This window comes from Bos indicus, chromosome 23 (assembly GCF_029378745.1).
Source record: "Bos indicus isolate NIAB-ARS_2022 breed Sahiwal x Tharparkar chromosome 23, NIAB-ARS_B.indTharparkar_mat_pri_1.0, whole genome shotgun sequence".
NCBI lineage: Eukaryota > Metazoa > Chordata > Mammalia > Artiodactyla > Bovidae > Bos > Bos indicus.
In genome coordinates, this window is record NC_091782.1 from 33774109 (window position 1) to 33794229 (window position 20121).

General features: G+C 42.2%; 2 protein-coding genes across 2 annotated transcripts; both read right to left on the reverse strand.

Moving 5' to 3' along the window:
• On the reverse strand, nt 1–2797 carry LOC139179013 (histone H3.1). Its single transcript, XM_070778294.1, has 2 exons — nt 1051–2797; nt 1–954 (listed from the first exon to the last, which is right to left on the reverse strand). Exon 2 carries the CDS (start codon nt 945–947, stop codon nt 537–539), a length of 411 nt encoding a protein of 136 aa, XP_070634395.1. The 5' UTR covers nt 948–954; nt 1051–2797; the 3' UTR covers nt 1–536.
• Nucleotides 2798–4487: 1690 nt separating this feature from the next.
• Nucleotides 4488–6165, reverse strand: LOC109576912 (histone H4). The gene has a single exon (XM_070778295.1). The coding sequence runs from the start codon at nt 6125–6127 to the stop codon at nt 5816–5818; it is 312 nt and encodes a 103-aa protein (XP_070634396.1). The 5' UTR covers nt 6128–6165; the 3' UTR covers nt 4488–5815.
• Nucleotides 6166–20121: the final 13956 nt, after the last annotated feature.

The following is a 20121-nucleotide window of genomic DNA, read 5'->3' on the forward strand; positions in this document are numbered from 1 at the left end:
TTCTAATATGGAATGCTTTTATTTGGCATGAAAAATGTCTTCATTATTGGAAATATGAATATACTTTCTTTCCTTACAAGAGTCATGGCTTTCCAGTTCTCAGCATCCAAGTCTCAATACCTGACAGACTTCCAGGAACAATTATTTCATGTATAAACTTCTATTTCTTACGATGGCTATCTTGGCCTGAACGTTTATTTAGACTTGTTTCTGTTAAATTTACCACCTGGTTCTTGTTTTTTTCCTTAGTGAGTCCTGAGATAAAACAGCTCACACACACACGAAATCCATGTACCACGCCTAAGTGTGCAGAACATACAATAAGGCAAAATAGAAGCGTTTAAGTCGTGGAGGTAGTTGCTACATTGAAAACTTAGAGCGTAGGACTTCCTAAGCAGCTGCATACACATAGGTTTCTAAAACCTCTGCCAAACTTGTGTTCCACTCACATATTACAGCACCCTTCATAGATTAAGTGATTGGCTCTGAAAAGAGCCTTTGGGTTTAAGTTATTGTCAGTCGACAATTCAGCCAATTTATGCCCTTTCTCCGCGGATGCGGCGGGCAAGCTGGATGTCCTTGGGCATGATGGTGACGCGCTTGGCGTGGATGGCACACAGGTTGGTGTCCTCGAAGAGCCCCACCAGGTAGGCCTCGCACGCCTCCTGCAGCGCCATCACCGCCGAGCTCTGGAAGCGCAGGTCGGTCTTGAAGTCCTGCGCGATCTCGCGCACCAGCCGCTGGAACGGCAGCTTGCGGATCAGCAGCTCCGTAGACTTCTGGTAGCGGCGGATCTCGCGCAGAGCCACCGTGCCCGGGCGGTAGCGGTGGGGCTTCTTCACGCCGCCGGTAGCCGGCGCGCTCTTACGGGCCGCCTTGGTAGCCAGTTGCTTGCGCGGCGCCTTGCCGCCGGTGGACTTTCGAGCCGTTTGCTTAGTCCGCGCCATAGCTAGCCTGCAAGACAAAGGAATTAGACTAGGAGGGTTGCTCCTGTATTTATAAAGGACCAGAATCACTCTGATTGGATTGTGGGCAATTCCTGTGACTCACGGGCTGCTTAATTCCGGAAGTGCTTCGAGCTATTTAACATTGGTTCATCCATCCGGTGCAGATCTCGGATTGGTTCATTTCAATCAGCAGCCATATTCCCCTTAAAAAAAAAAAAAAGGCATTTTCCGAGTTGCTTTATTGATAGTACGCTGTCAAGTATGGTCCACAAGCACATTAATCATTCAGTAATGTTGAACTTTTCTCCTGTTTGGGATATAAAAAATAGAATGTGTCCATGAAAGCCCTTTAGAATTCATACACCTGCCATTTTATGCATAGTTAACTCTTTTTCATCAGGATTCTAATCCCGATAATTGTCCCCTGTTTAAGAATTCACCGTCTAAGCCTCTCGAGTCCTATTTCACATCTACAGTTAATGTCTCATTCCCGGTAGCATGGTCTTTTAGTACATACTGTTAAGATGTGAAGAATTTTGTATTATTAAGGGGACACAGCAAAATCCCAATATTCTGGAATCTCTAATGGTTATTTTCTCGTTTGACTCAAAACTGGTAATTTGGCTCTGTTCTATGGTTTTAACGCATTTAAAATGTCAATCTGGGGTTAATGGCGACATCCGTCAAAAAAGGTTTGCAGTGCGGAACCTTAAAAAGATGGCGGCGATCGAGAGCCTTTAGCACACTGCAATGGGCTAGAATCTCGGGACTCTTTCCTAGAGTCTCAAGGTGTCCGAGACAAACCCACAGTGCTTTTATGAAGATTTGACTCGGCTACATAATAGGATTTCTTTACCTAGTTTTCACATCCAAACGCGAAGACTTTCCTGTAATTAAAAAGTTTTATCGATTTTTAATTGAATGATTTATGTCATGTAACTGTTCTTAATCAACCTATAGGAATACATGAACGCCTTTCTTTTTGACCCAATAAAGAAAGCAGTTTTTGAACCTTAATTTACATACTACTTATCTATTGGTCAGTTTATATCCAATTAAAGATCAGACTTGTGAGTCTTTGCTTGTATCCGTGATTTAATTCTTGTGATGTCTTGTTCTCCTCGGGTTTGTTTCCCCATTTTTCATGCTGTTTCCCACGCCAGAGATAGCTAAATACGCCCCAGCCTCAAATAATATTAGTCACTCATTCGTGTCCGACTCTTTGCGACCTCCATGGATTGTAGCCCACCGGGCTTCTCTGTCCATGGGATTCTCCAGGCAAGGAAATGAGTGGGTTGCCATTTCCTCCGCCAGGGGATCTTCCTGATCCAGGGATCGAATCCGAGTCTCCTGCATTGCAAGCCTATTCTTTATCGTCTTAGCTACCAGAGAAGACCCCAGCCTCAAAAAAGGGTCCAAAAAAGAAGGTGGTGACCAAGGTCCAGAAGGAAGATGGCAGGAAATAGAAAACTGGGTTTAAGGAGAGCTGTTCTGTATAGGTCTGTCTATAAAATGCTTAAGTAGGTTCACCTGGACACTGGCATCTTGACCAAGGACTTGGGCATCAAGAACTCGTTTGTCAACCACAACATCGAGATATGGGGGGCGGGGGGCGGCGAGATGTCGCGCTTGGCACATAAGTGCTTTACCATCACAAAGTGCTGGACCATCACATTCAGGGTGATCCAAAGGGCCATGTGCCTGCTCTTGTACATGGAAATGACCAAGGACTCAGTGTTCAAGAGCACCAAGGTTATCACCAAATTACACCAGCTCCAAGTAAAAATTTTCTCTACCTCTAGTATTCCTCAATGTTTCCTTATAGAGCTACTAATTTTTGTATAATGAGGGCTATAATATCAAGATTTTCTAGCTTTTTACATTTTTTAAAAGTCATTCTTTAAAACGCAGGAAACCATAATACAATATGAGAGGTTAATTTTTGTTCTTTAGTGCAGCAAAGAATTTGAAATAATTGTGTATTGTAATAAGTATTAGGAAATTCTAGTATTCTAGTTTTAATGTTTTGTTCCTTAAAATCTTTTAAATTGTTCTTATATCCACTCATTGTTTAGATTTAAAATTGTTCTGGTGATTTCCTGTGGACTTAAAATTGTTTAATGATGGCACTTGTGTTTGGGGTCCCTGTTTCAAATAATCTTATGTGTTTCACAAATATTAGTCATGAGAATGTGTTTGTACAAAGAGGCTCAAAATGTCATTTATATGGGCCTAGGGTATTTAGGCCCATGTCAGTATATGGGCCTAGGGTATTTAGTGGAATCTCAAGAGTTTAATCTCAACCACTAGGGTAGACTATTTCAAAGGTGATTGTTCAAATTTACATTAAAAATAAAAAAAGTTCACTTTATTTTCCTTGAGTCTATTATTGATATAATTAATCCTACATTGTGCTGAAGCAGGGTCTGAAACCCTCATTTTGAGACAGTTTTTAATTTTTATATGCCCTACCTTCAGTCAGCTGTAGGTTCTGTATTCATTTACACAGGTGAAGAAAAAAAAATCAAAAGAAACAGGAATAAGATGTAGAAGTGCAGGGAAGACAGAGGATATGGAAAGAAATGCATAGTTTTCCTGAAAATTTTATAGTTTCTGTATTGCTGAAAGTAAAATAACATCAATAAATTGTTTTCAGTACTTTTCATGACCTACAGACTTGCTATTTGGTACATCAGCTAGGCACTATGAATGTACATGCCAGAGTGTATTGTGTGTTTGTGAGGAGTATGGAGGTTCATCTAATTGTGAAACAATGTTTGTTAAAGTTTTAATTTGTTTTTAAATTTCGTTTTCCCCTTAGATAAAGACTGTAGTTTCAGGTAAATATATGTTATTTTAGATGACATGGTAGAATCTTTAGAATCTTAGATGAAGATTCCAAATGTGCTGGCTGTCTTTATTGATGGATAACAGATAGCCTTGAAGTTACTAGCTTCCCACATGTATTATCACACAGATTCTGTGAGTCTGGGCATGTTTTATCTGGGTCTTCTATAAGGATGCTGTTGGGGTGTTATGCAGGGTTGTGGTCTCTTGATTGGGGAAATATATGCTTCCAAACTCACTTAGTGGTTGGTTCTTTGTAGTTTTAGGACTGAGAATCATATTTTCTTCTTGACTGTTGGCTTAAAGCCCTTATAGGCTGCTAGTCTTCCCTCAGTTCCTAAAGAGCCCTCTGAGTTTCTTGTCATTTGGACAACAGAGATGCTTGGTTTGTCAAAACCAGCATGCAGGACTTCCCTGGTGGGCCGGTGGTTAAGAATCTGCCTCCCAAATTAGGGGATAGGTGTTTGATTCCGAGTCCAGGAAGATTCCACATGCCACAGGGCAACTAATATTGAGCCCTTGAACCAGAGCTACTGAAGCCCGCGCACCCTAGGGCCCGTGCTCTGCAACAAGAGACATCATCACAATGAGAAGCCCATGCAACTAGAGAAAGCCTGCGTGCAGGAATGAAGACCTATTGCAGCCAAAAATAAATAAAATTTATAATAAAAAACCAAACCAGCATGCAAAAGATTGGAAGATGTTATAATCTTATTGATCACCTAGTCATAATCACAAAGTTTTTTACATCCTGTCACCTATGGTCACATGCTATGATGGGTAAAAAGAGGTCACAGGTCACATCCACAGTCCATGGGCTTGATCACACAACGGCGAACATTAAGACCAGAAATCGTGTGGGCCACCTTAAGAGACCATCACAGGACCCAGTATGATCAAAAGGCAGTTACCTAACACTTGTCTTTTCCCTCCCTCTTCCCCTCACACCTGCCCCCACAGTACTGGGATTGGTTCAAATGGCCTGCTGGTAGGAAATATACTTAAGGGCATCTAATATCTTGAAGTCCTTTTAAACAGGGCTTTGCCAGTTACTTTGTCTTGAAGCCAAGACAGACGACTTTGTTCAGTTAATGCTTCGGGGACTTCTTTCCCCTTTTCTTTGCAAATGCTGACATATGAAAAACTCTGGTGTGGCTGAGTCCCAGCACAGGGCTAGATGTCCATGTGTTTATAGCTAGCTTTCTGACGTTATACATGAGAAAAGAATCCGGATGGTTCATCAGGTGAATTAGTTGTTGCTTTGTTATAGACTACCAGGGACTAGATTTGACAAGGCAGGAAACAAATCCCAAATTCTTTGTAGATTAAACAAAACTTGACCCGGTAGTTTATGGCCCTCGTGCCACATAAGCCTCCTCACGGGTGCCTTCACTTCCTTTAGTTGTCTTTCATTGTACCTCGTCTTGAGTTTCTTTCCTAGCAGCTGTTTATCAGGTTTTCTTGAGATGTGAGGCTATTAAAGTAGTACTTGCATTTGCTCACCAATGCAACTTACGGCCTATTATCAATGTCTTATTTAAAAAACTTACGAAATTCATTAATTTTGCAGACTAAAGGTTCCTAGTAAGAGTTCCACAATTTAAAAGCCATTATGGGGCACTGTAACTGCAACGCAGAGCAAACATTTAATGCACAGGTACACAAATGATAACAGCGTCTGCCTACAATGCAGACCTGGGTTCCAAAGATTCCCTGAAGGAAATGTCAACCCATTCCAGTATTCTTGCCTAGAAAATCCTATGGACAGAGGAGCCGGGTAGGCTACAGTCCATGGGGTCGCAAAGAGTCGAACAAGACTGAGCAACTTCACTTTCACACAAACGAGTATTAAAGCAGTTACTTACACCCCGAGATCACAAGTTCACTAAGCCCCATTTCCTCGCAATAGAAAAAAAAAAGAACAAAACCAGCTTAGTGAAGAGCTCTTTCAAGCGAACAGATAGGTGGCCCTGAAAAGGGCCTGGTAAACTGGCACAGAAACCTTATTTGTGGGTTCCGGCTTAGCCGCCAAATCCGTAGAGAGTGCGTCCCTGACGTTTCAGCGCGTAGACGACGTCCATGGCCGTCACCGTCTTTCGCTTGGCGTGCTCGGTGTAGGTGACCGCGTCCCGAATCACGTTTTCCAAGAACACTTTCAGCACCCCGCGAGTTTCCTCGTAAATGAGGCCAGAGATGCGCTTGACCCCACCGCGACGAGCCAAGCGGCGGATCGCGGGTTTAGTAATACCTTGAATGTTATCCCGCAGAACCTTACGGTGACGCTTCGCGCCTCCTTTCCCAAGACCTTTTCCACCTTTACCTCGTCCAGACATTGTTAAGCCCAAGTCAGGAAATCTATACACAAATTTAAATGACACGGGGCGAAATTCTTATAGTCCGGTCGCGGACCTATTTGAAAACTACAAAAAAAGGCGGGGAGGGGAGGGGCTTATTCGTAACCTAATTTATCCCAGCCCATAAACGCCTGAGAGTCTGTGGGGCGGAGTCGAGAAAAGAACATTTCTTTGCTCATTCCCTGAATTTCACCTGAAAGAGTCCTGTTTAAGGGCGTTTAAAAACATTCTTTTGTTTATTAAGGGAAGGTACCTATTAAGGCAACATCTGTTTTCAATTTTGAATATTTAAGCTAAGTCATTGACCGAGATTTTATATTGCCTCATTCTTTAAACGCATATCTGAAATGCGAACGAATTCCTGGGAAGCATTTTTGTACAATTTAAATGATAGTGAAATAATTATCGTGGTAAACTGATCTTAGGGAGCAAGGAAATTGCTGATATACATTGGGAAACAAGGTTTTCTCGCTGACGTGCGTTACTTGGAGACATGACTCTTATTGTCTGAGCCCTCATTACTTGCTACTTTTTCACATTCTAAGGTTTAGGATCAGGTTTGTGACAGGTATTTTCTCATTTTCAATTTCTTTTTCATTTGCAGGATGAGGATTTTAATTCCAATATAATAAAGGTGTTTGGAAAACCAAAAGGTTAATTTTTGGTTAAATGTTTCTTTTTGAGTACTACTGTAATTACCTGAGGAAATTTCATCTTCTTGCTCCAGAGATTGACTTTCTCCCCAGTATTATTATTATTTTTTAATTTCTGTTTCACTTTTTCTTTATTTTAATTTTGTGCCCGCTGCCTCACAGGATGTGGGATCCAATTCTCCAACAAGGATTGAACCGACTTCTTCTGCAGTGGAACTGTTACGTCTTAACCACTGGAAAGGTGGGGAAGTCCCGCTCCCCAATATTCTTAAATCTCTCAATCTGGTATTTGGCAATCTGGGCCTATGTTAGTTGCTTTCATAACTTCCACATCCCGATGTGTGCAAACTTTTTATTTAAGAAGTCAGTGCTAAACTCTTGTTGTTTAGTCACTAAGTCGTGTCCTGCTCTTTGCGACCACCATGGATATATATATATATAGTTCCCTCAATTGAACCAGCAGTATACATTGAGATCTCCATCAACTTATTATGGGGTGTCCCTTCCCCATTTCACCTCGGAGTAGCCTTTCTGAGCCTATGTAGGTGGAAGGTCTTGACCTGGAGAATGAGGAATATATGGTATCTTTATCTTTTATCTAGGCAGGGCCCAACTCGTCTCTGTTTCTGCAACTACTCTACTCTCTTGAAGGATATTCCACAGGGAACAAACTCCAACTGCTCAGCCTGGTGGCATCTATCTCCTGCCTGTATGTGAGAAAAATTGTCTGAGCCTTGGAAGCAAGGCTAAGATGGACTGGAATGGGTGAATTTAACTAAGATGACCATTATATCTATTACTGTGGGCAAGAATCCCTTAGAAGAAATTTCAGTAGCCATCATAGTCAACAAAAGAGTCCGAAATGCAGTACTTGGATGCAATCTCAAAAACGACAGAATGATCCGTGTTCATTTCCAAGGCAAACCATTCAATATCACAGTAATCCAAGTCTATGCCCCGACCAGTAACGCTGAAGAAGGTAAACAGTTCTATGAAGACCTACAAGGCCTTCTAGAACTAACACCCAAAACAGATGTCCTTTTCATTATAGGGGACTGCAATGCAAAAGTAAGAAGTCAAGAAACACCTGGAGTAACAGGTAAATTTGGCCTTGGAGTACAGAATGAAGCAGGGCAAAGGATAATAGAGTTCTGCCAAGAGAACACACTGGTCATAGCAAACACCCTCTTTCAACAACACAAGAGAAGACTCTACACATGGACATCACCACATGGTTGACACCGAAATCACATTGATTATATCCTTTGCAGCCAAAGATGGAGAAGCTCTACACAGTTAGCAAAAACAAGACAGGGAGCTGACTGTGGCTCAGATCATGACCTCCTTATTGCCAAATTCAGACTGAAATTGAAGAAAGTGGAGAAAACCACTAGACCATTCAGATCAGATCAGATCAGATCAGTCGCTCAGTCATGTCCAACTCTTTGCGACCCCATGAATCGCAGCACGCTAGGCCTCCCTGTCCATCACCAACTCCCGGAGTTCACTCAGACTCACGTCCATCGAGTCAGTGATGCCATCCAGCCATATCATCCTCTGTCGTCCCCTTCTCCTCCTGCCCCCAATCCCTCCCAGCATCAGAGTCTTTTCCAATGAGTCAACTCTTCGCATCAGGTGGCCAAAGTACTGGAGTTTCAGCTTTAGCATCATTTCCTCCAAAGAAATCCCAGGGCTGATCTCCTTCAAGATGGACTGGTTGGATCTCCTTGCAGTCCAAGGGACTCTCAAGAGTCTTCTCCAACACCACAGTTCAAAAGCATCAATTCTTTGGCTCTCGGCCTTCTTCACAGTCTAACTCTCACATCCATACATGACCACAGGAAAAACCATAGCCTTGACTAGACGAGCCTTTGTTGGCAAAGTAATGTCTCTGCTTTTGAATATGCTGTCTAGGTTGGTCATAACTTTCCTTCCAAGGAGTAACCGTCTTTTAATTTCATGGCTGCAGTCACCATCTGCAGTGATTTTGGAGCCCCCCAAAATAAAGTCTGACCCTGTTTCCACTGTTTCCCCATCTATTTCCCATGAATTGGTGGGACCGGATGCCATGATCTTTGTTTTCTGAATGTTGAGCTTTAAGCCAACTTTTTCCCTCTCCACTTTCACTTTCATCAAGAGGCTTTTGAGTTCCTCTTCACTTTCTGCCATAAGGGTGGTGTCATCTGCATATCTGAGGTTATTGATATTTCTCCCAGCAATCTTGATTCCAGCTTGTGCTTCTTCCAGTCCAGCGTTTCTCATGATGTACTCGGCATAGAAGTTAAATAAACAGGGTGACAATATATAGTCTTGACGAACTCCTTTTCCTATTTGGAACCAGTCTGTTGTTCCATGTCCAGTTCTAACTGGTGCTTCTTGACCTGCATACATATTTCTCAAGAGGCAGATCAGGTGGTCTGGTATTCCCATCTCTTGAAGAATTTTCCACAGTTTATTGTGATCCACACAGTCAAAGGCTTTGGCATAGTCAATAAAGCAGAAATAGATGCTTTTCTGGAATTCTCTTGCTTTTTCCATGATCCAGCGGATGTTGGCAATTTGATCTCTGGTTCCTCTGTCTTTTCTAAAACCAGCTTGAACATCAGGAAGTTCACGGTTCACATATTGGTGAAGCCTGGCTTGGAGAATTTTGAGCATTACTTTTCTAGTGTGTAAGATGAGTGCAATTGTGTGGTAGTTTGAGCACTCTTTGGCATTGCCTTTCTTTGGGATTGGAATGAAAACTGACCTCTTCCACTGCTGAGTTTTCCAAATTTGCTGGCATATTGAGTGCAGCACTTTCACATATGACCTTAATCAAATTCCTTATGACCATACAATGGAAGTGAGAAATCGATTTAAGGGACTAGATCTGATAGAAAGAGTGCCTGATGAACCATGGATGGAGGTACATGACATTGTACAGGAGACAGGAATCAAGACCATCTCCATGGAAAAGAAATGCAACAAAGCAAAATGGCTGTCTGGGGAGGCCTTACAAATAGCTATGAAAAGAAGGGAGATGAAAAGCAAAGGAGCAAAGGAAAGATAAACCCATTTGAATACAGAGTTCCAAAGACTAGCAAGAAGAGATAAGAAAGGTTTCCTCAGGGATCAATGCAAAGAAATAGAGGAAAACAACAGAATGGGAAAGACTAGAGATCTCTTCAAGAAAATTAGAGATACCAAGGAAACATTTCATGCAAAGATGGGCTCAATAAAGGACAGAAATGGTAGGGACCTAACAGAAGCAGAAGATGTTAAGAAGAGTTGGCAAGAATACACAGAAGAACTTACAAAAAAGATCTTCACAACCCACATAATCCCCATGGTGTGATCACTGACCTAGAGCCAGACATCCTGGAATGTGAAATCAAGTCAGCCTTAGGAAGCATCACTACGAACAAAGCTAGTGGAGGTGATGGAATTCCAGTTGAGCTCTTTCAAATCCTGAAAGATGATGCTGTGGAAGTGCTGCACTCAATAGTCCAGCAAATTTGGAAAACTCAGCAGTGGCCACAGGACTGGAAAAGGTCAGTTTTCATTCCAATCCCAAAGAAAGGCAATGCCAAAGAATGCTCAAACTACCACACAATTGCATTCATCTCACACACTAGTAAAGTAATGCTCAAAATTCTCCAAGCCAGGCTTCACCAATATGTGAACCGTGAGCTTCCAGATGTTCAAGCTGGTTTTAGAAAAGACAGAGGAACCAGAGATCAAATTGCCAACATCTGCTGGATCATGGAAAAAGCAAGAGAGTTCCAGAAAAACATCTATTTCTGCTTTATTGACTATGCCAAAGCCTTTGACTGTGTGGATCACAATAAACTGTGGAAAATTCTGAAAGAGATGGGTATACCAGGCCACCTGACTTGCCTCTTGAGAAACCTGTATGCAGGTCAGGAAGCAACAGTTAGAACTGCAGATGGAACAATGGACTGGTTCCAGTTAGGAAAAGGAGTATGTCAAGGCTGTATATTGTCACCCTGCTTATTTAACTTATATGCAGAGTACATCATGAGCAGCGCTGGGCTGGAGGAAGCACAAGAGGGAATCAAGATGGCCAGGAGAAATATCAGTAACCTCAGATATGCAGATAACACCAGCCTTATGGCAGAAAGTGAAGAAAAACTAAAGAGCCTCTTCATGAAAGTGAAAGAGGAGAGTGAAGAAGTTGGCTGAAAGCACAACATTCAGAAAACTAAGATTATGGCATCTGGTCCCATTAGTTCATGGGAAATAGATGGGGAAACAGTGGAAACAGTGTCAGACTTTATTTTGGGGGGCTCCAAAATCACTGCAGATGGTGATTGCAGCCATGAAACTAAAAGACGCTTACTCCTTGGAAGGAAAGTTATGACCAAACCTAGATAGCATATTCAAAAGCAGAGACATTACTTTGCCAACAAAGGTCCATCTAGTCACATTTATGGTTTTTCCAGTGGTCATGTATGGATGTGAGAGTTGGACTGTGAAGAAAGCTGAGCACTGAAGAATTGATGCTTTTGAACCATGGTGTTGGAGAAGACTCTTGAGAGTCCCTTGGACTGCATGGAGATCCAACCAGTCCATCCTAAAGGAGATTGGTCCTGGGTGTTCATTGGAAGGACTGATGTTGAAGCTGAAACTCCAATCCTTTGGCCACCAGATGGGAAGAGCTGAGTCATTTGAAAAGACCCTGATGCTGGAAAAGATTGATGGCAGGAGCAGAAGGGGACGACAGAGGATGAGATGGTTGGATGGCATCACCGACTCAATGGACATGGGTTTGGGTAGACTCTGGGAGTTGGTGTTGAACAGGGAGGCCTGGCATACTCTGGTTCATGGAGTTGCAAAGAGTTGTACACAACTGAGTGACTGAACTGAACTGAACTGGAAGCAAGGAAAAAAGAAGAGTTCATGATGTCCAATATACAAGGCCACTGAAGGATTCTGTGAAAATGTACTTTGATCATCTATTTACTATTGATTGTAAGTACCAAATTAAGTGAATTTACTTAACTTGCAAAGGCCTTATTTGGTAGTAAGGCAAATCACTTTGGTAAGGTGAAACAGATATAACTCCAAAGATTTCTAACCTCTTGGATTAATAAAATAATTTTAATAATCTTATCCTAACATTTCTTACATTGTCTATAAATATTCTAATTTCTTAAACGTTCTTTGAACTTAATACAGCATTTTACCTGTTGGTTCATTTATTGAAAAGTGAAGCTCTTTGACACAAATTCATTTTTATTTGTTGATCATAATTTTTTTGTTTTAAAAAAATGAAATGTGATATTATGTGCTTGTGACTGGAGACTGGGACATTGGAAATAAAGACAGTCTAAGAGATGTGTTGTTCCTGTCACCTTTATCTTTAGGCCTGGGACATTGCACACTTGTCTCTCAATGCCATGGCAAATCATCATTGATAGCAGCACAAAGTAAGTTGGAAATTGCAGACAGGAAAGCAGATTCTGCATCAAGCATGAGTTCATTGTGGACCAAGGAAATGCTCTGGCCACTACAGAAAAACCTCTGAAATCTGCTAAGATATATCTAAATATTAAATTAAGGTAAAAGAATGGACTGAATTTCCTTTCGATGTCATATGAAAATATAGTCTAAAATGTCTGCAGATCTGTTTTTTAGTTTTTCTAAAGGAAGATATTTCTGTTTAATTACGTATTACGCTGAACCTACAATACATTGGCCACTTGATGAGAAGAGGTGATTCATTGGAAAAAACACTGATGCTGGGAAAGACTGAAGGCAAAAGGAAAAGGAGGTGGGATATTTTTGTCCATTACAGAGAAATATTATCTTTATCTAGTAGAAAAGGTAAAGGTTATAATATAATTCAATAAAACTTTTTGATCTAAATTGCTCTTTTAACTTGAATTCAACCTTCTTCCCTTCTTCCCTGATTGTGATGGTGGTGGTGGTAGTAGTGGTAATGGAGGTTGTAAATATTTCCTCTATACCTCTTGATTTTGGATTAGCAAAGGAAAAATAAATAGGACTATTAAACATATATTCATACATGCAGAGGAAGAGACCCAGTTCACTTGAGTTCAGTCGTTCAGTCATGTCCAGCTCTTTACAACCCCATGGACTGTAGCACAGCAGTCCTCCTTGGCAATCAACAACGCCCGGAGTTTACCAAGACTCATGTCCATTGAGTCGGTGATGACATCCAACCATCTCATTCTCTGTCGTCCCCTTCTCCTCCCACCTTCAATCATTCCCAGCATCAGGGTCTTTTCAAATAAGTCAGTTCTATGCATTAGGTGGCCAAAGTATTGGAGTTTCAGCTTTAGCATCACTCCTTCCAATGAATATTCAGGACTGATTTACTTTAGGATGGACTGGTTGGATCTCGTTGCAGTCCAAGGTACTCCCAAGAGTCTTCTCCAACACCACATTTCAAAGGCATCAATTCTTCAGCACTCAGCTTTCTTTATACTCCAACTCTTACATCCATACATGACTACTGGAAAAACCATAGCCTTGACTAGACTGACCTTTATTGCCAAAGTAATGTCTCTGCTTTTTAATATGTTATCTAGGTTGGTCATCATTTTTCTTCCAAGTAGCAAGCGTCTTTTAATTTCATGGCTGGAGTCACCACCTACAGTGATTTTGGACCCCGCCAAAATAAAGTCTGTCACTGTTTCCATTGTTTCCCAATCTATTTGCCACGAAGTGATGAGACCAGATGGTGACTGCAGCCATGAAATTAAGACACTTACTCCTTGAAAGAAAAGTTATGACCAACCTAGACAGCATATTTAAAAGCGGAGACATTACTTTGCCAACAAAGGTCTGTCTAGTCAAGGCTATGGTTTTTCCTGTGGTCATGTATGGATGTGAGAGTTGGACTGTGAAGAAAGCTGAGCACCGAAGAATTGATGCTTTTGAACTATGGTGTTGGAGAAGACTCTTGAGAGTCCCTTGGACTGCAAGGAGATCCAACCAGTCCATTCTGAAGGGGATCAGCCCTGGGATTTCTTTGGAGGGAATGATGCTGAAGCTAAAACTCCAGTACTTTGGCCACCTCATGCGAAGAGTTGATTCATTGGAAAAGACTCTGATGCTGGGAGGGATTGGAGGCAGGAGAAGGGGTTAGACATTGAGTTAGACAAGGCTGTGGTCCTAGTGTGATTGGATTGACTAGTTTTCTGTGAGTATGGTTTCAGTGTGTCTGCCCTCTGATGCCCTCTTGCAACAGCTATCATCTTACTTGGGTTTCTCTTACCTTGGGCGTGGGGTATCTCTTCACGGCTGCTCCAGCAAAGCGCAACCGCTGCTCCTTACCTTGGACGAGGGATATCTCCTCACTGCCGCCCTTCCTGACCTTCAACGGGGGATAGCTCCTCTAGGCCCTCCTGCACCTGTCTTGTCTAACTCAATGAAACTAAGCCATACCCGTGGGGCAACCCAAGACGTTCGGGTCATGGTAGAGAGATCTGACAGAATGTGGTCCACTGGAGAAGGGAATGGCAAACCACTTCAGTATTCTTGCCTTGAGAACCCCATGAACAGTATGAAAAGGTAAAATGATAGGATACTGAAAGAGGAACTCCCCAGGTCAGTAGGTGCCCAATATGCTACTGGAGATCAGTGGAGAAATAACTCCAGAAAGAATGAAGGGATGGAGTCAAAGCAAAAAGAATACCCAGCTGTGGATGTGACTGGTGATAGAAGCAAGGTCCGATGCTGTAAAGAGCAATATTGCATAGGAATCTGGAATGTCAGGTCCATGAATCAAGGCAAACTGGAAGGGGTCAAACAGGAGATGGCAAGAGTGAATGTAGACATTCTAGGAATCAGCGAACTAAAATGGACTGGAATGGGTGAATTTAACTCAGATGACCATTATATCTACTACTGTGGGCAGGAATCCCTCAGAAGAAATGGAGTAGCCATCATGGTCAACAAGAGTCCGAAATGCAGTACTTGGATGCAATCTCAAAAACGACAGAATGATCTCTGTTCGTTTCCAAGGCAAACCATTCAATATCACAGTAATCCAAGTCTATGCCCCAACCAGTAATGCTGAAGAAGCTGAAGTTGAACAGTTCTATGAAGACCTACAAGACCTTTTAGAACTAACACCCCAAAAAGATGTCCTTTTCATTATAGGGGACTGGAATGCAAAAGTAGGAAGTCAAGAAAGACCTGAAGTAACAGGCAAATTTGGCCTTGGAATATGGAATGAAGCAGGGCAAAGACTAATAGAGTTTTGCCAAGAAAATGCACTGGTCAGAAAAAACACCCTCTTCCAACAACACAAGAGAAGACTCTATACATGGACATCAGCAGATGGACAACACTGAAATCAGATTGATTATATTCTTTGCAGCCAAAGATGGAGAAGCTCTATATAGTTAGCAAAAACAAGACCAGGAGCTTACTGTGGCTCAGATCATGAACTCCTTATTGCCAAATTCAGACTTAAATTGAAGAAGGTAGGGAAAACCACTAGACCATTCAGGTATGACCTAAATCAAATCCCTTATGATTATACAGTGGAAGTGAGAAATAGATTTAAGGGCCTAGATCTGATAGACAGAGTGCCTGATGAACTATGGATGGAGGTTCGTGACATTGTACAGGAGACAGGGATCAAGACCATCCCCATGGAAAAGAAATTCAAAAAAGCAAAATGGCTGTCTGGGGAGGCCTTACAAATAGCTGTGAAAAGAAGAGAAGCAAAAAGCAAAGGAGAAAAGGAAAGATATAAGCATCTGAATGCAGAGTTCCAAAGAATAGCAAGAAGAGATAAGAAAGCTTTCTTCAGCAATCAATGCAAAGAAATAGAGGAAAACAATAGAATGGGAAAAACTAGAGATCTCTTCAAGAAAATTAGAGATACCAAGGAAACATTTCATGCAAAGATGGGCTCAATAAAGGACAGAAATGGTATGGACCTAACAGAAGCAGAAGATATTAAGAAAAGATGGCAAGAATACACAGAAGAACTGTACAAAAAAGATCTTCACGACCCAGATAATCACCATGGTGTGATCACTGACCTAGAGCCAGACATCCTGGAATGTGAAATCAAGTCAGCCTTAGGAAGCATCACTACGAACAAAGCTAGTGGAGGTGATGGAATTCCAGTTGAGCTCTTTCAAATCCTGAAAGATGATGCTGTGAAAGTGCTGCACTCAATAGTCCAGCAAATTTGGAAAACTCAGCAGTGGCCACAGGACTGGAAAATGTCAGTTTTCATTCCAATCCCAAAGCAAGGCAATGCCAAAAAACTGCTCAAACAGCCGCACAATTGCACTCATCTCACACACTAGTAAAGTAATGCTCAAAATTCTCCAAGCCAGGCTTCACCAATATTTGAACTGTGAACTTCCAGATGTACAAGCTGGTTTTAGAAAAGGCAGAGGAACCAGAGATCAAATTGCCAACATCTGCTGGATCATGGAAAAAGCAAGAGAATTCCAGAAAAGCATCTATTTCTGCTTTATTGACTATGCCAAAGCCTTTGACTGTGTGGATCACAATAAACTGTGGAAAATTCTTCAAGAGATGAGAATACCAGACCACCTGATCTCTCTCTTGAGAAATTTGTATGCAGGTCAGGAAGCAACAGTTAGAACTGGACATGGAACAACTGACTGGTTCCAGTTAGGAAAAGGAGTATGTCAAGGCTGTATATTGTCACCCTGTTTATTTAACTTATATGCAGAATAAATCATGAGAAATGCTGGACTGGAAGAAGCACAAGCTGGAATCAAGATTGCCAGGAAAATTTCAATAACCTCAGATATGCAGATGACACCATTCTTATGGCAGAAAGTGAAGAGGAACTCAAAAGCCTCTTGATGAAAGTGAAAGTGGAGAGTGAAAAAGTTGGCTTAAAGCTCAACATTCAGAAAACAAAGATCATGGCATCCAGTCCCATCACTTCATGGGAAATAGATGGGGAAACAGTGGAAACAGTGTCAGACTTTATTTGGGGGGGCTCCAAAATCACTGCAGATGGTGACTGCAGCCATGAAATTAAAAGACGCTTACTCTTTGGAAGGAAAGTTATGACCAACCTAGACAGCATATTCAAAATCAGAGACATTACTTTGCCAACAAAGGTCCGCCTAGTCAAGGCTATGGTTTTTCCTGTGGTCATGTATGGATGTGAGAGTTGGACTGTGAAGATGGCTGAGCGCCCAAGAATTGATGCTTTTGAACTGTGGTGTTGGAGAAGACTCTTGAGAGTCCCTTGGACTGCAAGGAGATCCAACCAGTCCATTCTGAAGGGGATCAGCCCTGGGATTTCTTTGGAGGGAATGATGCTGAAGCTGAAACTCCAGTACTTTGGCCACCTGATGCGAAGAGTTGACTCATTGGAAAAGACTCTGATGCTGGGAGGGATTGGGGGCAGGAGGAGAAGGGGACGACAGAGGATGAGATGGCTGGATGGCATCACTGACTCGATGGACGTGAGTCTGAGTGAACTCTGGGAGTTGGTGATGGACAGGGAGGCCTAGCGTGCTGCGATTCATGGGGTCGCAAAGAGTCGGACACAACTAAGTGACTGAACTGAACTGAACTGATGGGACCAGATGCCAAGATCTGCATTTTCTGAATGTTGAGTTCTAAGCCAACTTTTTCACGCTCCTTTTTCACTTTCATCAAGAGGCTCTTTAGTTCTTCTTCACTTTCTGCCTTTAGGTTGGAGTCATTTGCATGTCTGAGGTTATTGATATTTCTCCCTGCAATCTTGATTCCAGCTTATGCTTCATGCAGTCCAGCATTTCACATGATGTACTCTGCATATAAGTTAAATAAGCAGCATGATAATATACAGTCTTGACATTATACAGCCTTTCACTATCTTTAACCAGTTCATTGTTCCATGTCCAGTTCTAACTGTTACTTCCTGAAATGCATACAGATTTCTCAAGAGGCAGGTCAGTTGGTCTGGTATTCAGAACTCTCAGAATTTTCCTCAGTTCGTTGTGGTCCATACAGTCAAAGGCTTTGGCATAGTCAGTAAAGCAGTAGATGTTTTTCTGGAAGTCTCTTGCTTTTTTATGATCCAATGCATGTTGGCAACTTGATCTCTGGTTCCTCTGCCTTTTCTAAATCCAGCTTGAACATCTGGAAGTTCACAGTTCCTGTACTGTTGAAGCCTGGCTTGGAGAATTTTGACCATTCCTTTGCTAGCGTGTGAGGTGAATGCAATTGTGCGGTAGTGTGAACATTCTTTGGCATTGATTTTCTTTGGAATTAGAATGAAAACTGACCTCTTCCAGTCCTGTGGCCAATGCTGAGTTTTCCAAATTTGCTGGCGAATTGAGTGTAGCTCTTTCACAGAATCCTCTTTTAGGATTTGAAATAGCTCAACCAGAATTCTATCACCTCTGGTACTTTTGTTTACAGTGATGCTTCCTAAGGCCCACTTGACTTCGCATTCCAGGATATCTGGCTGTACGTTAAGTGATCACTCCATCGTGTTTATCTGGGTCATGAAGATCTTCTTTTGTATAGTTCTGCGTATTCTTGCCACCTCCTCTTAATATCTTCTGCTATTGTTAGGTCCATACCATTTCTGTGCCCATTTTTGCATGAAATGTTCCTTGGTATCTCTACTTTTCTTGAAGAGATCTCTAATCTTTCACATTCTGTTTTCCTCTATTTCTTTTCATTGATTGTTGAGGAAGGCTTTCTTATCTCTTCTTGCTATTCTTTGAAACTGTGCATTCAGATGCTTATATCTTTCCTTTTCTCCTTTGCTTTTTGCTTCTCTTCTTTTCACAGCTATTTGTAAGGCTTCCTCAGACAGTCATTTTGGCTTTTTGCACTTCTCCTTGGGGAAGAGACCCAGGAAAAACTAATTTAAAGACGTGGGTTAGAACTTCAGTTTACATAGTGTCTTCATCAAAGAATTGATCTGTAGAGAAATGACAATGCAAAGAAAAGCAGTTTTAGGCTTCTAAGGGCAGCAAACTGTGAGAAGGTAAATATATGGGAGCAAACTAACCCAGGGTTGTTAGCAAATTTCTGTGGAGCCTCTCTACTCTGACATGTCTACAGCCGTCTCCAGGATAGAATTTATATCCTGCCTTAGGCAGAAAAAGAGGAGTAGAGAGGGTTTTTTCTTGCCATTATTGCTTATTAACTGCCTGTTGCTGCTGCTGCTAAGTCGCTTCAGTGGTGTCCGACTCTGTGCAACCCCATAGACGGGCTCCCCTGTCCCTGAGATTCACCAGGCAAGAGTACTGGAGTGGGTTGCTTTTCCTTCTCCAATGCATAAAGTGAAAAGTGAAAGTGAAGTCGCTCAGTCCTTCCTGTCCGACTCTTAGCCCTTCCCTGTCCGACTCTTAGCGACCCCATGGACTGCAGCCCACCAGGCTCCTCCATCCATGGGATTTTCCAGACAAGAGTACTGTAGTGGGGTGCCATTGCCTTCTCCAATTAACTGCCTCAGTCAGTTCAGTTCAGTTCAGTCGCTCAGTCATGTCCGACTCTTTGCGACCCCATGAATCGCAGCACGCTAGGCCTCACTGTCCATCACCAACTCCCGGAGTTCACTCAGACTCACGTCCATCGAGTCAGTGATGCCATCCAGCCATCTCATCCTCTGTCGTCCCCTTTCCCTTCTGCTCCCAATCCATCCCAGCATCAGAGTCTTTTCCAATCAATCAACTCTTCGCATGAGGTGGCCAAAGTACTGGAGTTTCAGCTTTAGCATCATTCCCTCCAAAGAAATCCCAGGGCTGATCCCCTTCAGAATGGACTGGTTGGATCTCCTTGCAGTCCAAGGGACTCTCAAGAGTCTTCTCCAACACCACAGTTCAAAGGCATCAATTCTTCGGCGCTCAGCTTTCTTCACAGTCCAACTCTCACAACCATACATGACCACAGGAAAAACCATAGCCTTGACTAGGCGGACCTTTGTTGGCAAAGTAATGTCTCTGCTTTTGAATATGCTGTCTAGGTTGGTCATAACTTTCCTTCCAAGGAGTAAGCGTCTTTTAATTTCATGGCTGCAGTCACCATCTGCAGTGATTTTGGAGCCCCCAAAAATAAAGTCTGACACTGTTTCCACTGTTTCCCCATCTATTTCCCATGAAGTGATGGGACCGGATGCCATGATCTGCGTTTTCTGAATGTTGAATTTTAAGCCAACTTTTTCACTCTCCTTTCACTTTCATCAAGAGGCTTTTTAGTTTCTCTTCAATTTCTGCCATAAGGTGTCATCTGCATATCTGAGGTTATTGATATTTCTCCCGGCATTCTTGATTCCCGCTTGTGCTTCTTCCAGCCCAGCGTTTCTCATGATGTACTCTGCATGTAAGTTAAATAAGCAGG

Bases quoted from the DNA above. Each gene is read 5' to 3' on its own strand.
- LOC139179013 (XM_070778294.1), bottom strand. From the start codon at position 947: ATGGCGCGGACTAAGCAAACGGCTCGAAAGTCCACCGGCGGCAAGGCG.
- LOC109576912 (XM_070778295.1), bottom strand. From the start codon at position 6,127: ATGTCTGGACGAGGTAAAGGTGGAAAAGGTCTTGGGAAAGGAGGCGCG.